Source organism: Lygodium microphyllum, chromosome 5 (assembly GCF_053477565.2).
Source record: "Lygodium microphyllum isolate KBCC chromosome 5, Lygodium_microphyllum_v1.1.10, whole genome shotgun sequence".
NCBI lineage: Eukaryota > Viridiplantae > Streptophyta > Polypodiopsida > Schizaeales > Lygodiaceae > Lygodium > Lygodium microphyllum.
Window position 1 is genome coordinate 98,973,599 of NC_141139.1, and position 25,792 is coordinate 98,999,390.

A 25,792-nucleotide genomic window follows, 5' to 3' on the forward strand; every position below is an offset into this window, starting at 1 on the left:
GCATGTGTTTATGCATTTATAGGTAGAAGCATGTTTGTATCATTCATACACACCTTTGAATTATATGTACACCGATTTTTGGTCTTTGCTATAGCCAATATAATTTCAAGTGCTTAACATTCTAGTGATTTATCAAGGCACTTTGACAACTTCAATGCAAACCATTGAAGTCAAACTTAATTATCTTGATGTACACATTGTTCATATGAGCGTCCTTTTCCAATTCAGGTAACCAATTCAGCACCAAATTGGCGCATTTTCTTTAGAATGCAATCAAGGAGCATTAAGACAAGGCAATCCAAAATTTTACTTAGGTAATAAATTGCACTCCACAAACATTTCTTACATCTTGACCTAAATTGAAAATTTAGATTTCAAATGTAAAGCCCAGAAATTCTTTTTAGACTTATTTAGACCTCTAACACAATCTTTTATAGTAGCCATCACACATTTCAAGAATTAAGTCATCAAATTTTTGCCTCAGTAGTTCAATACTTTGTAATCTTATTTATTTCAAGGCTCCTAATACATATAATAAGGAAAATACCCCTTGAAACTTAGAATACAGAAATCAATTTTTGACGACAATCAATGGTACACCAGTCTAAGAACTGTGTACAAGATATCTAGATCCTGCAGCTGCCTCTGTGAATCTCAAAGCCAGCACATGATCCCGGCTATAATATGGTCCAAGTCAAACTTGGGCAAGTGAAGAGCTGATGTTATTCACAAATGGGTAAGAATATAGAATTATACTCATAATGGTGCCAAAGCCAGACGCCTAAGCCAAACAGAATGGAGTATCATATGGAAAATATCATACTTTGAAGGAGCATTGTGCCACATGAAGTGCTGTCTCACATGCTTCAACCTGGCCTGCATGGTGTTGTACTTCACTGCAGGCACCGTGAGAAGAATCTTTTTTAATTGTGGAACATCTCTCTCTTCCACTACCAGTGAAAAAGCCTCCCACTTCAAGACATCACTAAAAGGAAGTACAATGTTGTCAGCAATAATCACTGGTACACAATCATAGTAGATGGCCTCTACAATTCGCGGACTGTTCACCTCGTAACCCATCGGGCATATGCAAAACTTGCTCATCTTTAAGTGTCGGATGTAGCTCATCTTCCTGGCCGTGGCTGCAGGTATCTCCTCATAGATCTTCATGTCTGGGTCTGTGCCTTTCCAATGCTTGAGCAGTATCGGCCGCACCCGACCATGCATGTGACCCGCGAAGAAGGCTAGGAAAGGACGTTTCCCAGGAGGAGGTCCTCCCAGCCTACTAGGGGGTTTTGCAGAGTGCAAAATCGTCTCCGGTAAGGACACATCCTTCCCTTGGACAAAATCTTCTGTCAGGTCTGCATTGCACACTACCTTTATGCTGTTGTGGTGGAGCTCTTGATTAGCACGAGACATTGCTGGTCCCTGATACAGTGTTGTAAACCATGAAAGCAATTATAAAATTTTAGAGCACTGAAGAATCTCAACATGTACAGAAATCCAAAGACAACTTACTTAGACTAACAAGAGGAGTGCATCTAGAGTGTGACATGGATGCTATGCGCAGACATTTAAAAACAAACCTCAAATCCTAAAATACTCTCAGTCACAGATACTGGTCAATTTAAAAGCTTCAAACCCCCTATGTTATAAAATGGCACAGGCTTCATGTTCCAGATCACCGTTGACATTAGAAAACAAAAAGCACTGGTCGAGTCTGCCCACAATCACACTAGTGAAATGACTTTTCTTGCAGCCATTCTAAGAAGAAACAAATTCATGATGCATTTCTCAAAATTACATTGCATACAAGTATTGGTAGTAGAAGCTGGATCCTAACAGCATAGACAAGCATCGACAGTCCAAGAAAAATGACATTACATGTAAGTCTGTGCTAACCTCTGAAGAGCTTTACTTTGCATATTCAGGCATCCATAGAATGTTAGTCCCGCAAGCACCAGCCAAAAACATTTGTTTTCAAACCACTACTGTTTACCAGGGACTGGTAATTTTAACTGATATGACATATATCAGTCATGCGATTTAAGACACACAAAAAAGGTGAATATGTGTACTCTCTTTTAATGCAGACTGAAGTGAGCAGAGAAATTGGAGAGTGTCCATTGGATTCAAAAACTCCTATACAGCTTGAAAGCTGCAATGAAATGAAAGAGAAATATAAATGGAATGCACTATAAACTTACCCAATCGTGGCAGGAGAGAAAAAAATGATCTGCACCCTGGGTTCTGTTCCAAAATGGATACTTAGAAGCAATTCTTTTGATATAGCCTCTGATGAAATTTGTCAGTGGCATCATGGTGTGTGAATCAGGTGAATATAACTTCCGCACCATGTTAGTTACACTGAAGGGTAGGAAGAACATGTGGGCTCTTGTGGGATCCTTAACAACAAATTTCCTACTACGCTGCAAATGATGGATAAATCGCCCCTCTGACGCATAAATTCCCACGGTTGGACCAACGTGAACAAGTGGCCGTACACCATCCTTGTAGATATAGACCTTAAAAATTTTATCCATCAAGTCATAACTCCTGCACTAAACAACTTGCAGACAAGTATTAAATTAGCCAGACAATGACCTTCAATTTCAACCTTCCATACAGTTATTTTAGAACATTACTCGTGCAAAGTGTGATGCAATGTGTGTCCAGAATAACAATAGCACTAGCGATTCTCAAAGCAAGTTGGACGATCAGATGCAGGATAAGCCAGAGGACTGCAAAATTCAACCAGTAATAATCAAGTTCCAAATACCAAAAGCTCAGAAACCTAAGGTCTCAAAAAAGTTGAAACAGCTTTTTTTTTTTTGCATTACAGGTCTTCAAAACTTCTGACTAAAAAGTTCAACATCTAGAATCACAGGAAAGTATTTCTATTGGCAAGGCAAGACAAATTCAGTAGCATTTCACACTTCAATCCAGTTGGTGTGCTTCAATGTGGCCTTGCCTCCAGGACAGGAAATTCCAGCTCATTACTTTGCTGACACTATACTCTGGCTACCACATCTAACTCCCGGCCATCCGCTAAAGTTTGACACTCCCTTGTGAACAATCAACAGCATATATACCAAATCCATCTTAGAACTTTGCTTCATATCCCGATAGACATCATTATCCCTATAGGCTGAGAGTTGTCCTAAAAGGTACGGAACCTCCACCAATGTCATAGTCACTAAAAGATGTGTTTCAGCTTGACAAAACCTGAAACCTCAAAATGCATGAAACATTTCATTTTGTTTCACAAAACAGAGAAAATTTCGGGCTGCTTTTTAAGAAAAGCTGACTGCTTTTATTTTACAGCTCATGTTCCCACACCCTCCTCCTGTGCATCATCACCTCCTCCTCCTCCATCTCTTCCTACTCCTTCCCTTGTTCCTCTTCATCCTCCTCATCCACCTCATCTCCTCCTCCACCTCTTCAACACACTCCACCTACTCCTCTGCCTTGGGTGTCACCAAGTGGTGATGCTTTTTGCGGTTGCTTTCCTTATTTACATATATAAATTTTTTATTTTTCTTTTCTTTAGCTGCTGTTGCTTTTTACCCCCAAAGTTCTCTTGGATTAAGCCGAGATCTTTGCATGGCCAGAAGAGGCAACCATTGGGACAAATTGGACTAATGGTTTGTGTGAGCCTTGGACCAAATTAAATGGGCACTGAAGAATAGAATGCCAGTGGTTTGGGATTGTGTACTTAGCCACTGGAGATGGTGTAGGACAATGAGCCTAGCCAAGACAGAAGATGCACATGTGAGAATGCCCATGGAATAAAAGTCACCGTAACCGAGCCACATTACACTTTTTCATGTGGTCGCAATGATAAAAGTTGCTCAGAACAACCTGAGGAATGCAATCACCATCCCTAAAATTTAGGGAGTTACTATTTCTGGACCCCAAAATTTGTTCGCGTCATTATCTTCGTTTTTACATGAGGATTAATTCTCTGGTCTGTGCCGAGGTCAAATTTTGCACCGATCATGGAGAATTTTAGACCGGAAGGTTTAAACATGAAAATTGTTACATGTATGCCATGTGGCACAAATTCCCAAAAGAGAAAGAGAGAGAGAGAGAGAGAGAGAGAGAGCATTTTAAAAACAAACATAATAGACATGAGGAGCAGATCTGAGAGTGAAGTTTTGAGGAGCTAAGGGCAGATTGCTAGAAGTACATCAGCTATCGAGAGTACTTCGTCGTCTCTGACTCATGTACCGAGGTAGAGCTTGCTCCCTCTGGTCAACTCTCTCTCTATTCTCAAAGGAAATGCTCTGCATGATGGGCTGATTCCATCGGATGTACAATTTTATGTTTTCTTTGCACTTCTGCTGAGACAAGAGCCTCACTGTCCAAGTTTAGGAGCAGCTAATGGCTTCTCCAATGCAAGAACTAAAGAAAGTGACGACCATGCCACACAGAAATAGGGTTTTTCAGCTCTGATTTAGTGATGTTTGTGGGACTGTTTTACTGTTGGAATGATGCCAGGGTAAAAGGGATGTTCTGGATATTATGGACAGTAAAAAACAGTAAATACAAAGTTCTGCAGACTGCAATTCTGCACATGAATCATTGAGTTATGGTCATAGAAATTGTTTTCCTAAAAGGGATGTTGTTCTGGATATGCTGGACAGTAGAAACAATAAATACAGAGTTCTGCAGACTGCAATTCTGCACATGAATTATTAAGTTATAGTCACAGAAAATGATTTTCTAAAAACGATGTTGTTCTGGACATGCTGTACTATACTTATGCAAGTGGGATTTACTCAAAAAAGATGAAAACCAACTGTTCACAAGTTATGTATTTTGGAACATTTCATTTTTTGTAACTTTTTATCTTTTAATTGATAAAGAAATACTGAGAGGGGCATCGGTCTTCGGGGCCAATCTGGTGTTGAGCAAGGGAGTGAGGCCTCTGTTTGTGTGTATGTGTGAAACGACCAGGTATTAATCGAATGAACTGCAACTTTATGTGAGTCATAAACCAGTTGCATGGTTCCATCCCCGGGATTTGAATTCTTTTCTATAAGAATTTAAGCTCGGACAGTTTTGGGTGAAAAGACCCTACACACAGGTTTTACAGAGATTACAAGACTAGAGAGATGGCAAACATGGACAAAGGCAAAGGAAAACTCTCTCATGAAGAAGAGAGTTCTTCTTCTGCTCATAGACACCGAAGAGAGTATTGGTGCACAGGTATCAGCACCTTCTAGAACCGACATTGAACCATAGGATAAGCAGCAAAAATAGGAGGACTTGTTTATGGCACAACTCCTCAGTATGGTTGGCTCTTTCCAACAGCTTGTAAAGAATCCTCGGAAACCAGGGAGTGAATGGTCAAGGCAATAATGCACAAGTGGCACAGCAAACTATTCCTCCTCAATTTGCTACTTATCCTAGTTACTTTGGTGATGGGTCAGTTTTCCAAGTAATCGCTAGATTACCCACGGGTTATCAAGGATACTTGCCTAGAGGGCCACCAGGAATGATGCCGATTGAGGCAGTGAACCCACTTTATGCTAATATTAGTCTACAGCCCGGTTATCAAACTTTGCAGAGTCCTTATTTGATACCTGGAGTACAAAATACAACAGCTGGTTTTTTTCAGCCTAGTGGGCATATGGCAGCTAAGACTGGTGAAATGAAGAGGATTAATTCTTTGATCTGTGCCGAGGTCAAATTTTGCACCAATCATGGAGAATTTCAGACCGAAAGGTTTAGACAGGAAAATTGTTATATGTATGCCATGTGGCACAAATTCCCAAAAGAGAGAGAGAGAGAGAGAGAGAGAGAGAGAGAGAATTTTAAAAACAAACGTAACAGGCATGAGGAGCAGATCTGAGAGTGAAGTTTTGAGGAGCTAAGGGCAGATTGCTACAAGTATATCAGCTATGGAGAGTACTTCTTCATCTCTGACTCATGTACCGAGGTAGAGCTTGCTCCCTCTGGTCAACTCTCTCTCTATTCTCAAAGGAAATACTCTGCATGACGGGCTAATTCCATCGAATGTACAGTTTTGTGTTTTCTTTGCACTTCTGCTGAGACCAAAGCCTCACTGTCCAAGTTCAAGAGCAATTGATGGCTTCTCCAATGCAGGAACTAAAGAAAGTGATGACCATGCCACACAGGAACAGGGTTTTTCAGCTCTGATTTAGTGTTGTTTGTGGGGCTGTTTTACCGCTGGAATGATGCCAGGGTAAAAGGGATGTTTTGGATATGATGGACAATAAAAAACAATAAATACAAAGTTCTACAGACTGCAATTATGCACATGAATCATTGAGTTATGGTCACATTAAGTGTTTTCCTAAAAGGGATGTTGTTCTGGATATGCTGGACAGTAGAAACAATAAATACAGAGTTCTGCAGACTGCAATTCTGCACATGAATTATTAAGTTATAGTCACAGAAAATGATTTTCTAAAAACGATGTTGTTCTGGACATGCTGTACTATACTTATGCAAGTGGGATTTACTCAGAAAATATGAAAACCAACTGTTCATAGGTTATGTATTTTGGAACATTTCATTTTTTGTAACTTTCCATCTTTTAATTGATAAAGAAATATCGAGAGAGGCGCCAGTATTCGGGGCCAATCTGGTGTTAAGCGAGGGAGTGAGGTCTTTGTTTGTGTGTATGTGTGAAAAGACAAGGTATTAATTGACCGTTCAATTACCGCTTTATGTGAGACATAGATTGGTTCCATTGGGCCTCCGCCTCCTCAAGCAACAAATGCCTCCCCACAAGGATTCCACTCATGAATATCAATGTTCACTTTTACTTTGCATTACATATTATCCATATGTTGAAGCACCTATGATGTGATTATGATTTGTGAATGCTAATATCTAAATGAGTAGATGAAATGGATGTTTTTGCTTTAGGCTTTTGACTTTTGAATCTAGAATCTAGGTGAAATGACCATTTTCACTTTATGATTCTATGTTATTCCTCTATTACTAGTATATAGTAATTACAATTTGCGTGGTTAATATTTTTCAAAACTTCATAATAGCCAACAAAACAAAACACAAAAAGAAAACTCAAAACACGAAACATGACAAAACATTTCAAATGATACTATTCACAATTTAACGGGGAAGAAAAGGATTGAAATAAACACAACTTTTAGTTTTCTCCAAAAATGGCAAGATTTACATAGGTTGAAAAACATCCCACCCAAGTATTAGATGCTTGAGGCCAGCCTATCATTGAGGCCAAAAGCATTCAAGTGATGGCAAACACTTAAAAGGCCAATCTTCCAACAAATGAAAAGGAAGGAAATTGGGAGGATTGGAATAAGATCGTGCAAAGGGATAGACCCTTGCGAACAAATATCATGGAGTACCGTGAAACAATCCTCGAGATGAAAGAAATTGGTGCCTTCCAAAAGACAAGGGGGCTAGGCAAGGCCCATATAAAGCTAAGAGTAGTGCACCTAAGACTTTAGAAGAAGTGGTTAAGCTTGCATTAATTTATAAAGATAATACAAGCGTAGGTGCATTCGCCAGCCCCACTGAGTCTAGGTTGAAGGCTAATGAATCAAGTACAATACGCACAAGGAAGTTTCAGAGAAAATTGCCTTTCACAATAGATAACACTAGCTACATGTCGAAAGATAGGCAAGGGGCTGAGAGAGATCTCATGAGATGACCACCAATGTGTGTTACTCGCAAGGGGCACCATTGTCGCACCGCATAGGGTTGAAGGTCACCACACCGGTTTGGCAAAAAAAGAATGTATGGGGGTTCAAGAGCTTAGACTCCGGAGATGGTAGAGATAAGAGAAGGGTTGAAGGTTTCAAGCCAAGTTCTTGAAGATAAGAGACAGCAGGGTGAAAGTAGATTTAGGGAGAGAAGTAGACGAAAGAGAAGGGGTTCGAAGAAATTGAAGACGTAGAAGAATACTCAAAAAAAGATTTTGAAAATGTAGAAGAATACTAATAGAGATGAAGCCTATCAGTTTCTTTCAGCATTATGAGAAGATATAACTCTAATAACAAAAATGTGTATTAAATAATGCATTTCTCTATACTACTCAGATCGCCAATCTAATGCTTCCATTGACTCCGAAAGGGGGGTAAAATACTGGCATGCCTGACCAGAATACTGCCAGATCACTCCTTCTTCATCTCCCCCTTCGGAGTATTGTTTACTACATAAAAACGATCGCGCGGTCGCGCGATTTCGTCAATCTCTCTTTTTACATAAAATCCTCTCAATTTGGCTGAAAGCTACATGCTTTCTTTTACATGTCATCCTAATTTAAAAGTTGTCTATAGTTTTATGGATTTTTACAAGATATAATATTTAGAATATCAAAAATTGGCTAAAAACTTGTCCAAAAAAATCTAATATTTTGAACCATAGACACTAACACCAATGTCTAAAATGGCATTGGCTCTCTAAATCAATAAGAAAGCCACACTCTAGATTTTTTTTCACACGGTGTGCGCGTAGCGGCATGACATCCGCCCCCTCCTAACTTGCACATCCTCTAGCATGTGCCAAAGTCTTACGGATTTGCAGTGTTAGAAGAAGTATCTTCTGCCATATCAATGTGTTCATCTTCTTCCTCTATGTCTTCATGCTCTTGAATTATATCCAAGTCTTCTAACTCATATATTGAACTTTCTCTTCGTTTGAAGAGCTTGATTCTTTTTCAGCTATGGATATCTTTATGCTTGTTTCATCCAATTCAGCTAATGAATATGTGGCATTGTCATGAATGACCTTTACCACATATGGGCCAAACCAACGCTTCATCATCTTCCTAGAAGCAATGTATTGATTGTCTAGGCTACTGTCATAGACAAGCACCCAATCATTTTCTTGAATTTCTCTTGGCCGAAGTCAATGTCGCTTATCAAATCTTCTTTTGTTCTTTAGTCTTACTGCCTTTAGCTTCTCAATAGCTGCTTGAACATCTTCATGCCTTCTTTCTAGCTGTCATATACACAAAGTCAGCAACTCTTCTCTACTGATGCATTCCTCCTAAGGTAGAAGACTCCATGTGAGAATAGATTCTTCAATTCGCATAATTGGTTGTTGTCCATGCATAAGTTCAGCTGGCATATAGCCAGTCACTGAACTGTGAGTAGTCCGATCATCCCATAATGCAAAAGGTAGCATTTTAGGCCATTCTTTGATCTTTTCTCTACAAGACTTTGCTAGAGCTTTGAGAATAAGTTGATAACCTCTCTCACTCTTTCCATTGCCTTCAGGATTGTAGACTGATATCAAAGCCGACTTGATACCCAATTAAGCAAAGAAGTTGCATGCCTCATCAGCATCCAATTCTCCTCTATCTGCAATTACTTTACCCACACAACCAAATCTGCAAAACACACATAGAAACAGGGAACGGCCGTTCCGGCCTATAGGAACGGTTTAACGCGTTCCAGATCCTTGGAGGAGGTGAAACGGCCAGGGAACGTTCCCTACCGTTCCCTGGGCCGTTCCCTGCCGTTCCCTGTTTGGAACAGCCATTCCAGGCCTATTGACCAAAAATTTACATTTTTCCACATTTTTTCTTTTTGCTTCTATCACACTCCTTGTACTACATGTTCACCTATCTCCATTGCCTAATGTACATACACTAATCTCTCTCTCTCTCTCTCTCTCTCTCTCTCTCTTTTGAATATTCAAAGTGTCAAGACAACCCACAAGCCAATTAGGAGTCCATGCAAAGCTCAAATTTGATGCATTATGAACTCTTGCAAATCACAATCAAATTTCAGCCTATTCTCAATTCCAAGGTAATCATCCATTTATATTGTTTAATTTCAAGGGAAACTAGAATAATTGGGGCAATTCATCAGCAATTTGGAGCTATGGGGATAATCGAGTCAATTTTGGGACATTTGGGTCAATTTGGAGCATTGAGGGATATTGGGGCAACTAGAGGGACATTCTTTGGGGCAACTTGGTAATGTAGGGCATATTTGGGGCACTTAAGATATGTGCCATTCCCCCCCGTTCCCGTTCCCCCACCTTGGACGTTCCCCCCGTTCCAAGGGGTCCCGCTTGTTAGCAGAGTATTTGTCAGCTCATGTGTGAGTCTGAGCTTGATCTGGGCTGGGCATTTTTATTAGGTATTTTTATGGTGTGGCATTTTATGCCAGTGGAGCATTTTTATGCACCAGTCGGCCAGCATTAATGCTGTCCGACCAGCATTATTGCTCCCCACTTTTTTAGCCTATTTATACTCAGTGGCTCCTCCTCAGTCAGTCACTTCATTTTCACCATCTGCAGACTCTGTGGAGAGAGGAGCCAGTGCCAGTGCCCACGCAGCCAGTGACTCACTGTTGTATGCGACTGTCTCGTGTTTAGATATATGGATTCCATTTCCCGTGCATACATCTGAGTTCTCATCTGTATCGTGTTCTTTCTTTTCTCTTTTTGTCTTGTGTTTCAGCAATTTATTTCAGCACATGTTTATGCTTCCACCACTGCTCTACTTCTGACATGGTATCAGTTTTCAGGATTTGTGTTTCTGCTGTGTTTTCTTGCTAATTTCAGGACTGTTTAGTACCCCTGCTGATCAGACGACTGCTGTCGCAGCCAGGCGACCTATTCTGGGGCTGTTTTCAGCCTGCGTTTTTTGCAGTTTTGCCATCGCCTGCTACCTACGCACCCTCTGTTGCTTGCGTTTTTCATCTGCAACTGCTGGCGACAGTTTTCTACCTGTTTTTCTCCAGCTTACAGCCTGCGTTTTGCTGATTCAGCATCTCTCGTGGCTGGGTGGCTGTTCCTTCAGGCCGTTTTTGCTATTTTTGGCAGTTTTTGACTGATTTCTTGACTTTCTGCAGCAGCTTTTGTCTTCTATTGATCAGATTTTGGGTTCTATTGCATGTGAACTCTCTTTTTCTGTAGTCTGTGCTTGTGTTTTGGCTGTGTTTCCTCTCTAAATTCCATCTCTTCTCTCCTTCTCTTCTTATCCTCTCCATATGGCTCCTCCGTGCACTTCCACTGATGATAAGTTACATGGACCTGATTATCTCACATGGAGTGCTGTCATGAAAGCTTGGTTTGTGCAGAAGCGGCTATGGTACATCGTCTGTGGAGCTATTGCTCGACCTCTCCATCCTTTTCCTCTTCCTGAAGACTTTGATGAGGACAACCATAAGGAAGCGGTGCTCACATGGGACTCCGACGATGCCCGTGCTTACTCGGTGTTGCTTCGGTGTATTTCTAAAGCGGTCTTACCGGCGGTTACCTCCTGTAGGACATCTCCTGAAGTATGGCAGAAGTTGCAGCAGATGTACGAGGCACCTTCCACCATGCGGGCCGTCACACTTTATGGCCAGCTCCAGCAGATGAAGTTTGAGCCGAAAGATACTATTCAGTCTTTTCTTCTTCGTGTTACGCAGGTACAGGACTAGCTTCGGCACATGCAATCTGCTCTTCCCGAGGCGCATCTCGTCAGGACGGTCCTCTACAAGCTCCCCCCGGAGTTTGATGGAGTGGCCAATGCTTTGCGGGCGCAGACATCATCGACTCCTGTCAATTTTACACATATGACCTCGATACTTCTTGAGCATGAGGCATCCTTGAGATTACAGGGGCGGCTTCCGGCACATTATGGAGGTGCGGCTTATGTAGCTTCAGAGAGGGGTGACGGGAAGAAGAAGTCGAAGGCCCAGTGTTACCACTGTGGCAAGAAGGGACATTTGCGGAAGGACTGCAAGAAGTTAGCAGCTTCCAGGAAGAAGGAGCAGAAGACGAAGCGGGATGCTGACTCTACCGATGAGTCCTCTCCTTCATCAGACTCCGACTCCGATCCTCCGACCAAGGTGAAGTCCAAGGCGCGGAAGGGATCCTCTTCTTTGGATCGCGGGAAGGGCTTGGTGGCCCCTTCCTCGGCTGCTTTCTAGTGGTGGTGATGAGGTCATCCCTCACGACTCTCTTGTGCCAGAGAGGGAGTGTGAGCGGGTGTTCAGATGGGGCAGCCGCGCCTCATCTATATTTTTATACAGGTGCACAGGTTCCAGAGAGGGACGTCCCTGACGCATCGACTTCAGTCTGGCGGAATCAAATCCTGGAGCTAGGATTAACATCCAGGTTCATGCTGAGCTGGTTATCTGACAGAGAGCGGGAGGCTTTCGTCTAGAGCTCACGAGGGGACACTTTGGCGGTCTGGCCAAAGGCGGGGAATCCATGGTCACCTATGTTCAGGGGCATTTTTGACAGGATGGTCTTGTATGCTACTGCAAGATATTGGTGATGGACACAGAGACATGCTATGATCTTCTCTATTTTCAGGTGTTTAGTACGATCGACATCAGGTTCTCTCCGAGGCACCTTGGTGGTGGCTTGATCACTCACTGCTTGGGTATCCATGGTTCTACTTGGTGGTTCTATGTTGTATAGTTTCTGATCCCTTTTCATTGTACTATTGTATTGTATCAGATCACTCATGATCTGAGAGAGGGTGTTAGCAGAGTATTTGTCAGCTCATGTGTGAGTCTGAGCTTGATCTGGGCTGGGCATTTTTATTAGGTATTTTTCTGGTGTGGCATTTTATGCCAGTGGAGCATTTTTATGCACCAGTCGGCCAGTATTAATGTTGTTTGACCAGCATTATTACTCCCCACTTTTTCAGTCTATTTATACTCAGTGGCTCCTCCTTAGTCAGTCACTTCATTTTCACCATCTGCAGACTCTGTGGAGAGAGGAGCCAGTGCCAGTGCCCACGCAGCCAGTGACTCACTGTTGTATGCGACTGTCTCGTGTTCAGATATATGGATTCCATTTCCCGTGCATACATCTGAGTTCTCATCTGTATCGTGTTCTTTCTTTTCTCTTTTTGTCTTGTGTTTCAGCAGTTTATTTCAGCACATGTTTATGCTTCCACCGTTGCTCCACTTCTGACACCGCTCCCATTCCCGTTCCCCGTTCCAGGTAACTATGAAAACACATCTTCAAGCAAAACACGACAAATAACTTGAGTGGTCTTGATTATTAAGGCTTTGCCTTCAACTTGATTGGTTAGATCCTCTCTTACAAGCACTAAATATCGTATATTCCATATTCCTGTAGACATGGTTACAAGATCAATAACCCATCTATAATGTGTAGACAAGGGATAAGTCGGTTGTAACCCATCTCGATGCTTGACCATAGAATACATCTGACACACATAACAAGTTTCAACAAAATGTGCTATGTCCAATTACATGTTTTGCCACCAATATTTTTCTTTGACTTTACTAAAGGTTCCCCATATGCCTCTATGGCCAGCCCACAAGCTTTCATGAAATTCCTTCATTACTTGTTGCAATCTTTTGTTACCTAAAACTTGGACAAGCGCACCTTTCTTCTTCTTTGCGTACTTCCATAGATGTCCTTCTTTAAGAAAAAAGCCATAAGCTTTCCTCTTGATATGCTTGAACTCCTCATCAGTCCAAGTTTCCTTATTCTTCATTGTGCTCAAATATTGGCCGATCTTCAACCAATCTTCTTCATAATCTTTTTCAAGGAAATGAACTAGAACTTGAGCAATGCAATGAGCATGCTGGCTTCTAGTTGACCACCCTGTTGTTTTTAGCTTTGGACCAGTATATGTAGTAATTGAAAATGTATTTTCAATAGCCATGGAATGAAATTCAGCAAGTATAGATTCTTCAACTTCATCTTCTTCCATCAGCTCTTCTTCATTGTCATATCTTGCACGTGATAGCATGTCAACAACTGGATTCGCATTTCCTGCAATATGCTTTAATTCCGGGTTGAGAGATTTAATATATGCAATCCATCTTAGCATAGCAATGTCGGGTGTAGAGCAGTTAGCAATCATGCCCAAGAGTGAAAGACGATCAGTTTCTACCACTACGAAAGCACCTATAAAGTATTCAAGATCACACTTTAATGTTGTTACAACTCCCCACAATTTCCTTTTTACTTGTGCATACCTTCTTTGACGTTCATTGAGAACTTTTGCTCCAAAACGAATTGCATACCTATTACCTTCAAGATCCTCTTGGCCAACATCCCATCCTACCCCAATGGGACTTGTATCCACACTAAGGATGATGGGTTGACCATTTGAATAATCAGCCCTTTTAAGAGTGAGGCTAAAATTAACAGCTTCTTTAGTTTACGTATAGTGAGAGTATGCTCATTATCCTAAGAGAATCTTTGGCCTTTTCTTAATAATTGATAAAGATTTTCGGCTACATGAGCAAAATGTGGTATCCATATGAGATAGAATACGCATGCGCCAAGAAATCTTCCTACTTCTGAAACATTTGTGCATTTTTCTTGCATTTTGCTGATGGCATCTATCTTGATTGGCGAAGGTTTGCATCCATAGGGGCCACATAGATGACCAACCACTAGGACTTCTTCTACTCTAAAAATCGACTTAGCTCCAAAAAGGGTAAGATGTACCTCTTCTAGCCTTGTCAAAATCCAGTCACAATCATGAATATGGTTAACTACAAATGTTCTGCAACCATCTTCGTCAAGCTCCTCATTCTTTCATTGACTTCACATCCCTTGATAGGTATATCATCAAGAAATGGAAGAGTAAGTTGTGGAATAAAGTCCCTTAAGACTTTGTGCATGGCATTCATCATATGGGCTACGGAGTTTGTTGCACCTTGTGGTAGAGTACACATGCAGACCAATCCAAGAGGTGTCTTCATTGCGGTAATGTCTCGGCTTTCTAATGAAAGCTGAAATTAGTCATATCCTGAATATAGATCGCCCATGGAATAAATTGCTCTACTTGTAAAAGCTTCAGCAAACTCGTCAACAATTGGACCTGAACCAACATTTTGGATTGTGACACGATTAACAGGCTGTAGATCTTGGATGAATCGTAAAGATCCATTTTTCTTGGGCACCGTAAACCATCGGTTCGAGTACGGTGCTGAAGAAGATTCTAAAATTTTCATTCTGATCTTTTCATTTAGAAGTTCCAGTAATTTGGGCAAATGCGCCCTTGGAACAGGAATAGACTTGAGGTTCCAAGGCATATGTGGAACCGTAAAAGTGACCATAGGAGCCACAATATTTGGATCCACACAGCCTATTTCACTTGGTTGAAATGCAAAAGCTTTTCCATGTTTCATTAGCATTTACATAAAAGAGTTTTTTTCAGCCGGCGAAAGAAAAGAATTTTCACCTATTTTGAGCTCTTTTATACTTTCAGATATGAACTTGTAACCAATGTTGGAAGGATCACAAAAACTTGGCTGATTTGCTGCCCTATCAGCCAGCCATTCACTTTGTTGAGTAAACCGATGTCTTTCTGCTCAACAAATTCTTGAATTGTTTGATAAAAATCCAATGTACATACTTCTATGGACTGATTTTCAGCCTCATTTCTTATATGAGCAGCTGCATATATTTCAACCAATGTATCAGTAGTAATTAGTCCCAAAAAAAATGCTTGAAATATCTTCATTTTTAGCCATCATGTTATAAGTTTTCAGCTCCCTTTTTACATGACATAAGTATTTTCTTTCAGCTTTAGTCATGGCTGGAAGAGACTTATAACAACCCATACTATTGGCTATACATACATACAGATTTGCTAGAGAGAGTTTCTGTAGCATAAGGAGGTTCAATCTTTTTACATGATGCACTGCCATAGCCTCCTTTTATAGCAGTGCAGCCTAAAAACCCTTGAATTCTCGAGCATTAGTAGGCACAAGATAATCACGCAGTCGATCTCTGTTTCAATGATGGTTAACACACATAGTAAGAAATTGGACCGCTCGTTCATTATCCTTGCTTCGGATTTGAGCATAGGAAGAACCATCATCAAGAGCTTTTGTTTTCAAGCGGGCTTCAGAAAATGTAAGGTTGTCCAAAAATGATAAGGTAAGTACAAGAGTCTTGAACAAAAAAGTAAAATTTGTCTTTTATGTCTCCAATAGTTATCTGCACATTAGAACATGTAGCATATAACTCTCCAAAAGAGTTGTTTGCAACTCTCATTCGCCAACCTGGATCAACATCTATGGGCCATCCGCCACTTTCATAGAGACTCCTTGCCATGACGTTTATCTCCGAGCCATGGTCTAGGAGTGCAATACATAGTGTTTCTTTTCCTCCAATTTTGACAACTCTCTCCGTTGTTGCTCTTGCCTGATGCGTATGGAAGTAGTAACTGCTTGGAATGAACCGAGCCTCTTCCTCCTCATGCATGTACTGTAGACAGCCTTCTTTTTTAGAGATGGGCTGCCCAATTGGTTTGGGCCAACCAACCATTACATTTTCAGCTTTCACTTCTTTAATTTTTGCATTTATACTTTCTTTATCTTCAGCTTCAATTGCTGCAATTAATTCTTTAACTGCTTCAAGTTGAATTCCTTGTGAAGTCAGCTTCTCTTCATCCTGCACAAAAACTCAAAGAACTTGCAAAAAAGCATGCACTGTTTCTTCAGCTTCATCACCAATATATTGTCTTTTCCTTTTGATTACATTAATAATTACATCATGGAATTTACATTTGGCAATTCCAAGAATTTCGCCTAAGGTGAATTCAATTTTGCTTCCTAGAATTCACTCTTCTAAGGCTCGTTTGAGATCGGTTGCAGATTCTATGTGAGACTGCAATTTGTAGCATGGTTGCTTGCCTTTCTTCTTTCCTTCGGTCTTCTTTGTTTGTAACGCATCTTTCATCTCTTGATCTGGGGTTATATTTTCAACAAGCTTTGGTTGTTCACGCGTTCTTTTAGTTACCCGTTTCGAAGGGCCAAAAGAGGAAGCCCCTGGTTCATCTTCTCTTTTCTTCAATCAAGACTTCTTTATGATTGACATCAGCCAAATGTGCAAAGGCGGAAAAAGAATCTACCGATTCTTTCCAACCAGTTATTCCTCGAATGCACTGACTGGCGTTAGCTAAATCTTCTTTGGCTGCTTTACCACGTTCCATTTGATCTAGTGCCTACATCTATACTTTAGATTGCACATTAGCTTTACATGCTTTCAAACTTGATTTAGTTGGCTCAATTTGCAGCCCATAGGTAGCTACATCAATTGCTACATAGGCATTCTTTACAGCTAAATCTTCTAATCTTTTCTTCATTCCACCATTGCCAAAATTTGGCTCCAGTGGAAGACCAATTTCAGCTGTATGAATTTTTTCGTCTTTCCAAAAGACGAGCTTCTGTGCTTCAGCCTCACGAAAGGCAGAACACTCTCTCTTGTCGTATTGTTACCTGTCACACCAAATACAGCGCCTCTTAAAGCCTTCTCTCATGGGTCTTTGAGTTTATGAACCTCCTCGTTCTTTAACTTTGACATCCAGCTTCTTCACCTTAGAACTAATTTCTGTAAGATTCAGATAAAGGTCACCCATACTTTTAATGAGTTCATCCATGACACCATTTTTAGAAGGAACTGAAGAGAAAAGAGTTGGTTGATTAGTCAAAGGAATAGGGGATTTTGAAGGTGGAACAAGCTCCATCAATGGAGTTGTTGAAGTTAAAGTAGAGCCCAATCTTAGTCGCATCCGCTCTCTTCGAGCAATCATGTTAACTACATCAGTAACATCTATCCATGCAGTCTTAACTCCTGATTCGAAGGTAGCATCTTCTAGGCGATCAACAAGCTTCTCTTGCAGAATGGGATCTGCAGCCTTAAGAGATAATTTAATCTTCTGACCTTCCATACTTTGTTGGTCTTCAGCATCAAGTTGTCCAAATTTACTTTCAAACTCATGGTATAAAGCAGCTAAACCTTTGTTGGGTTTCTCAACCCAATCAGTGAAACTTTTCTTCGTCATTAGGCCAGAGTCTTTTAAGAAGAATTCTTCGCGTAGGGCTTTTTTGAATGCAGCCCAATCCACATCTTACTGAAAAATACCATCGATTCTTTCTTAAAGACCATGCTTGGCTAGTCTAGCAAAATAGCAACTCCATGCATGTTGCGGTACACCAAAGAAGAGCATTTTCTCAACATACAAGCGAATAAAAACAAAGATATTTTGACCATTAAATTGTTTTAATTCACGGCCAACTTTCTCTAGGGCCTTAATAGCTGTGGAATCAATCTTCTCTTCGTCTTGCCTTAGTTGTTGCCATTGTAACATTTAGATTTGTTGTTGTTGAGTCTGTTGCAGTATACTCACCAATTGTTGTAGAGTATTTCCTGAAGAATCCCCCATCTTGGAGTTCTCTTATACCAACCTTCACGTCAGGTTCACCAATGTCGCAACGTGTAAGGTTGAAGGTCACTACACGGGTTTGGCAAGAGAAGAATGTATGGGGATTCAAGAGCTTAGACTTCGAAGATGATAGAGATAAGAGAAGGGTTGAAGGTTTCAAGCCAAGTTCTTGAAGATAAGAGACAGCAAGGTGAAGGTAGATTTAGAGAGAGGAGTAGACGAAAAAGAAGGGGTTTGAAGAAATTGAAGACATAGAAGAATACTCAAAAAAAAAAATTAGAAAATGTAGAAGAATACTAACAGAGATTAAGCATGTCAGTTTCTATCAGCATTATAAGAAGATATAACTCTAATAGATAAAAACGTGTATAAAATAATATCTTCCTCTATATTGCTCAGATCGCCAATGTGATGCTTCCATTGGCTCCAAAAGGGGGATAAAATACTAGCACGCATGGCCAGAATTTTGCCAGATCACTCCTTCTTTATCTCCTCCTTTGGAGTGCTGTTCACTGCCTGAAAACAACGATTGCGCGTCGCGCGATTTTGTCAATCTTTCTTTTTATATAAAATCCTCTCAAATTTGTTGAAAGTTATATACTTTCTTTTACATATCATCCTAATCTAGAAGCTATCTATTGTTTTATGGATTTTTACAAGAGATAATATCTAGAATATCAAAAATCGTCGATCATAGCTTGATTGGCTATGCTCGTTCCAACCACAAAAAATTAATCTTCGATTTATTCAATTCATGTTTCAACTAAAAACTTGTCTCAAAAAATCTAATATTTTGAACCATGGACACTAACATTAATGTCTAAAATGGCATTGGCTCTCTAAATCAATAAGAAAGCCACACTCTAGATTTTTTTTTTACACGGTGTGCGCGTAGCGATACGACATCGTGAGAGATCTTGTGAGACCACCATTGTGTGTTACTCGCAAGGGACCCAGTGAGAGACATCTCTCATGGGACTGCCACCACCATGTGTCACTCGCATAGGGCACCACAATGAGATGTCCTGGATCTTCAACATGACTTGATCAAGAAAGGCTTGGTTTGGTTTTGGACAAGTCTTGATGGTTCAGCCATACAATATCTTGTACTTATGAAATTACTCTCATTGATATCCAAAAGGGGATGAGCACATTCCCACTTCAATCAAGGGTCTCTTGTCTCAAGCAATATGTTGTCTATTATGGTAAATTTCAGTTTCAGCAGCTGTTGTAAATGCAACTATGGGAATCAGACATGATGGAAAATGCATGTAGACTCAACAATTAAAGATTGGAATTGATTGATAGATCACCTTGTCACACTACCTTGCATATTTCACTACTCGACTTTCTTCTAAAAGTGTGCCTTTTCTTGGGTGGATGATGTTTGTTTATTGTGACTCATGAGGTCATTGCATCATATCTTCTCCATAAAAGCAAACCATATATCAATCAGCTTGTTGCAATTCAAAGCCTAACCATAGCTCAAATAACACTAGAAAGACAATCAACCATAAACTTGTGATGTGAAGAAAACAAGTTGAGGCCAAGAACATAGCAGTAGATGCCAAATGGATGTGAGATGTGTCAAAAGCATTAAAAAATATCATGTGTGCATATGCACGCATACACAACATTAGCATAAGAATTTGTTGATTGCATGAAACTAGGTGTGTTGCCCATATTTTATAATTGCGTAGAGTTTAGTATGACACAATCATGTTGCCGTATGATGGTGCATGGCTGACGTGATATGATGGTAAGTGGCCATATAATGGTATTTTCAGAAGCAAACCTTCCCAATAAGTGAAATGCAGATCAATAATGCTTTTGTAGCTGATCTAATATAACAACCCTTTGATGAGACGGGGGTTTGACATGGGGACACTGGCAAAGGAAAATTGATGCAAACTTCTGCAGCCCAGCATAAACATTGTCTATGGACACACTCAAGACACAAGCTCTTGAATACAATATTTCAGAGTTTGAAACCTGTAAATCAGTTTCACAGGCACGCTTATGCCTCAATGTTTATCCTGTTGCAGAGCCAAAATAAGGAGAAACAGCACTTACTTCAGGAAGTTTGACAGGTTCAAGTAGATGGAAGAATGGAGAGCATTTCCATCAGAGACAACTGGAGCATTCAGAATTGCATGCTTTGCATCGGACAAACCCTGTTGTAGCTGGATAACCCAGCTGCGTACCTGTACATGACCTGCCAAAGTGGTTGGTTCGATCTAGAGAAGCAAACCACCTGCCACCTCACTAAACATACAGCTTCAAAAAGCAAACAAGGCACAAGGCCACACAACATTGGAAATGTTGGAACTCAAAAGTTTGGCGATGGAAGGCACAAGTTATGTAAACTTGGCAAACTTTGGCACAACTATAAATAAAATGTTGGGAATATTTGAGGCTTTGTGGACACAATTCGTGTTTGAAGGCATAAAGATAAATAAGCAAATATCCCCCATACAGCAGTCTTTACACACTTATCCCCCTTTCCATCCCCAAACTTTGAATTTGATTGCCAATGTTGCCATGTTTGCATAACCTTGTGCCTCCGGTTTTGATAACCTACATAAGATAAGAGGTTTCATATTGCATTTTACTTACTAACTCTGTACACAAGGGCCCTTTCTAGACCTTTACAAGCAAAGAGCTCTCTGCCTTCCTCCAGTCCTTCCCCTTTATGTTCAACCTGCATAATCTTCTCATTCCTACTCTTATAGGATGAAGAAAGTTTATATTAAATATTTTCCTACCTCAACCGAATGAGTAGGACCTTGTCCTCTTTCAGAAATTGGGGGAGGGGATACAGCATCAGCCATCTGTTGAAAATCTCCATGCTGAGTGCCATTATCCAATTCCTCAGACTTCCCATAAATATCAATTGAGAGGCCTTTTGTGTCTTCATCTGGAGCCCCAGGAAGCAGCTGCCCCTCAGAATGTTCATGAGATTCTGCAAATAAAAGTACATGAGGTGAGGGCCCAGATCAACATCTCCAAACAAAAACAGAGCCATAGCAACAACTTTAACACCACCAAAAAGCAGCATTAGCATGTTCAACAAAGCCATACAAATCATTTTCATATGCCTGCTAGCCATTTCAATGATTTTGGCAAACCAAGTAGTCATATCAACAATTTCGACAAACCTGAATATCAAAAGCAAATGAACTTGATTATTCCTTTAAGACTCTATGAGAGAATTGATTAGGTGTCCTATAGAGTTACTATTCCTGGACAATTGAAGCTTTTATGACACTCTGCTTGTGAAGCCATGCTATTAAAACTGATGAAGGTTCCTGACAACTACTAAACTATATGAGCTTTTGTTAAATATACTCAATGCCCCACCCTTGTGAGGTGCCACCAATGACGCAAAGTCATGTGTAAGCAAAGACATTGGTTGGGTCCTCGCTTGTATGTCCATGTGACCAAATGGTTAAAAGATCACCTATATGGGATCTAGCCTGCGGGTTAGACAAAGCATTTAAGTTGGTAACAACTCGAGGCACACTACATCAAGTTACAAGGCATGGGAGTTATGAAGGACCCCTATTGGCCCTTGGTTTGGGGGGTTTAATGGGGGGCCAGCAGCCTTAGTAGGGGTTTGGGGCAATGCTCTTGGCCCACTAGTAAAGGGAATATTCCCTAGACAACTAGTGCAGGTTAATAATACAGTCTGTTAATCAAGCCGAACTAACCACCTTCACAAGCTACAAACAAGGAGGGCCCCTCAAAACCATTATCATCTATACTTTCACCTAATCAAAGGAGTTCATCCACTAAAACTTTAAGCTCTTCACCTAAAACATGTCTAGATCACCATCTAGGCTTCAGCTAAGACTGTAAGCTCTTCAGCTAGAACCTGTCTAGATCACCACCTAAGCTTCACTGCTGAAGCACATAGGTGGATAGAAGCATCATCATATCACTTTGTTTGCACGGGTTGAACACTATAGGGAAAAACAAGGGAAAAGAGCCCCTTTTCATACATGGAAACTGTCTACAACTTCTTGTGAGAAGCCATATCCATGTTACAATCAAATTTGACAAGTTATATGACACGAGCTGATAATCAAATTTGAGAAGGTATACAAATCAATTATAAAATCAGTTTGACACAAGCCCGGAGAACCAGAAAAGCAATGATCTTCGACAGATGAAGGCAGAAGTAGTATTTGTAGTATATTTCAAAACCAGACGAAAGGGCAACGGGAATGTTGCAATTCTAACCTTGAATTGATGAGATGGATGGTATGGGCGCCTTGTTTGCATCGAGAAGCTGCGAGTCGAGAAGCGCAGAGGACGGCTGAATCTGCTGCTGCTGCTGTTGCTGCCTCATAGTTCCGATGGAGAGCCACAAGAGCTTGGGGTCGCACGAGAAAGAAGAGCAGGAGAAGTAGGCGAATCCCAGGAGCAACGCCGCGCACAGGGGCACCAGCAACCGCCATAGCTCCCTGTTGCTCTTGAACAGAGGAACCAACATAAGGTTCATTTGCTATTATTTGCATGGAGGAGGAGGAGGAGGAGGAGGAGCAGACGTAACAACAGTACTTAGCAGGCCGTAGGAATATGAGGAAAAAAGGCTTTAATCTTTTATTTTTTCTATCACATGGTTCTTGGTACAAGGCGTCAATGTTTATCAAAAAGTGCTTGTAAAAAGGCTTTTGTCTTTACTAAAGTGCTAGATGAAGAAAGCATGTCACACGTCATAAGAGGAATCATAAGAGTGTGGGCAAACTAGTAACATCAAGACCAGGTTTACAAGAGACTCCTAAAGAAAGAGGGGGAGAGATGTGATGTTTGTGTGGAAGCGCCTAGTTAGCTAAAAGAAAATTGAATTACCTCCAAAATGGGCAGCCTCCCCTCTCAAAAAGAGAAAGATTTCTGCCTAAAAGAGGTGAATGTAGTAGGCCTAAGGTCTTTGAGCCCACTACATAGTTAATAAGGTCTTTCCATATTTGCACTAACTATGTGAGACTTTCACTTTTCCATGCATTGCCTCTGCCTTGTGTGAACAAGGGTGCTTTGTCTAAACGACAGCAGGGTAGCTCTATAGGGAAATACTTTCCTTCACCATTGCCATCTAAACCCACCCTAAGTCTATGTGCACAACCAAAATCATTAGGGCAAACCAATTGTTGTCAACTGTGTTTAAAGTGTTTTGTCTAACAACATCGGTGCAACAAAATCATTCGTGGTTTCACTGTGAAACAAGTTGCTACATTGTGAGACTTTAATCAAGTTACCTTACATACTATTGATCTACCTCCCTTGCTACACTATATCATTGCCAAAATGGTAAGCTCCAATGAGAAAGCTTTCGACTCGATCTAAATACATGTGAATCTAGGTTTGCTATGCGATAGAAGAGTGGGTGGTCTAAATAGAAAATGCATATTACAAAAGACAAAGCTAAAGATTGCCAAATATCTCATCATATATTAAGAGAGGGACACAAATAATGCTAGAATATCATGTGAACAAGAGCTTATAAGATTCTTAAAATGGGAAGGCAAGGAGGAATCTATACATATTATATTTAAGCTATGCCAAACTTAAAACCCAATCTACATGGCCTCCATACAATGATCTCAAAGCTTACAAGTTTTCAATTACATGAAGTCATCATAAAATTGTTCTCTCTCTCTCTCTCTCTCTCTCTCTCTCTCTCTCTCTCTCTCTCTCTCTCTCTCTCTCTCTCTCTCTCTCTCTCTCTCTCTCTCTCTCTCTCTCTCTCTCTCTCTCTCTCTCTCTCTCTCTCTCTCTCTCTCTCTCTCTCTCTCTCTCTCTCTCTCTCTCTCTCTCTCATACATCCTCTTCTAAGAAGGTCCACCCTACCAGATTTTATAAGGGGTGGGAATTCCACCTACCCAACCTCCACAAAATCAATGCCCTTTCAACTAAAGACCCTCTAACTCCTTCTTCCCCTACCATGAGTGATCTCATGTATTGGGAATTTGAAATGGAATTTGAAGAAGATAATGAGGACAATGAAGAAGAGAAAGACAACCTCCAAGCTATACCAGCTATTAATGCTACTATAACCATCAATGAGCATGTTGCCTCAAGTTCTTCTCTACCACGGGACATTGCTGAATATACCCCTAATACACCACCACCTATCCTTGGTCATCACTAGAGGACTTTCGGTGAAATGATACATAATTTTTCCATGTGCATTGTCCATGATGAAGAGACATTATCCGAAAGATATAGGTTTCACTAGCATGCCATTGAAAATTCCGTTATGGAGGAGACTCATTGGCATCCAAATAGCACTGTGAAGAGAACTAATTCAAACTCGATGATGACTATAGGCTATCTAGGCTCTTCAAATGAAGAATCTGGGCTGGATGATATTGCTAATACTACTCCTCTCAATGATGAAGAAGATGATGAATCCTCACAAGATACTAATGAGTTTCAAGTAGTTCCTAGATTTATTTATATAAATACTCACTCAATTACTGAGATGTTTGATCAAGAAGAATATGATTCTAATTTATTCACAAAGCTTGATGCTATTAAAGCCAAGTACCTTAATGCACATGGGGTAAAAGAGGAAGCTTTAACCTCTAGTATCAAAGAAATTAGCTTGCCCAGTCTTTTTGAAGTTGGAAATTTTCCCATATGGAATTTTAATGGCAAATCACAAAAACAGATTCAAACTATCCTACATATGATGTATGCTACCTTTCTCAAAAGCTTATTGATAAAAGCCTGATATGGCAAAATTGGCCTCATTAATGCTCTCACTCATGGATTTGTGCATACGCTTCAAGTCTAGTGGGAAAGCATTTCCTCGGATCTCAAAGATGAAATTGCCAATAGTGTTGATCCTATTTTCCCCCTTTTTGAACTTCACCTTAGGGAATTTGTTGGTAACAAATATGATGATAAAACTAAAGCTAAAGAAGCATTCCAAAGGGCTCAGCTTTGTGGTCTCAAAAGATACAAATAATATCTAATTTATATGAGAGACCTATTGCATGAATGCTAGGGGGCACATGATGCCACACTTAAAGAGCATTTTGTGAATTCATTCCCTAATCCTCTACCTACATTGGCCAAAAGCAAGATGAGTGAAGAAGGTTACGGCTTCCTTGATGGTTTTGGGCAACTTAGTCAGATTATGGAAAAGGTGATCATGGATATTTGCAATCACCGAAAGGTGGCAAAGTTGCATCACCAAATCCATGATTCCATTTGTAAGTGTGAATAAAATTTTCAAAAAGATTTTTGATGCTAGAGATATAGCCATTGCTCTTGTCCACATTCTCATGCCCATTATAAACACCATTATTCTCACCATAAGAAGAAGCCAACCCACAAAAATACTCACTCCAAGGAAAAGGGGAAACTAAATGCTATATTTGCAGAAGCTCTCACCATCTAGCCAACTAATGCCCTCATCGCCGAAAGAAACTCAATGCTCACAAGTTCGCAAATCTAAAAGGCCTATTTCTCACTCTTCTAATATTGAGGCCAACTACTCCAAGGATACTTCTTATGATTTAGATTCTAAATCAAAAGACATGGGGTCTTCTTCTTTTTCTATTAACAAATATAATTTCAATGCTCACCATTTCTCTTGCCATACATGAGGCCATGGTTTCTTCTCCTTCTTCTCTAGTCCAGATGCAT

At 40.5% G+C, this 25,792-nt stretch overlaps 1 protein-coding gene across 3 annotated transcripts; it reads right to left on the reverse strand.

Moving 5' to 3' along the window:
• Positions 1 to 462: 462 nt before the first annotated feature.
• Positions 463 to 22,726, reverse strand: LOC148036185 (putative glycosyltransferase At5g25310). 3 transcript variants are annotated; one of them, XM_087678191.1, is made up of 7 exons: positions 22,379 to 22,722; positions 20,902 to 21,098; positions 20,753 to 20,837; positions 20,210 to 20,351; positions 2,208 to 2,556; positions 1,069 to 1,428; positions 847 to 985 (listed from the first exon to the last, which is right to left on the reverse strand). In XM_087678191.1, exons 1-7 carry the CDS (start codon positions 22,638 to 22,640, stop codon positions 983 to 985), a joined length of 1,398 nt encoding a protein of 465 aa, XP_087534317.1. In that variant the 5' UTR covers positions 22,641 to 22,722; the 3' UTR covers positions 847 to 982. The 3 variants fall into 3 exon arrangements, with proteins under 3 accessions (XP_087534316.1, XP_087534317.1, XP_087534318.1); XM_087678190.1 differs by lacking the exon at positions 20,753 to 20,837 and having other exon boundaries at positions 463 to 1,428; positions 20,210 to 20,340; positions 22,379 to 22,718; XM_087678192.1 differs by lacking the exons at positions 847 to 985; positions 2,208 to 2,556 and having other exon boundaries at positions 1,229 to 1,428; positions 22,379 to 22,726.
• Positions 22,727 to 25,792: the final 3,066 nt, after the last annotated feature.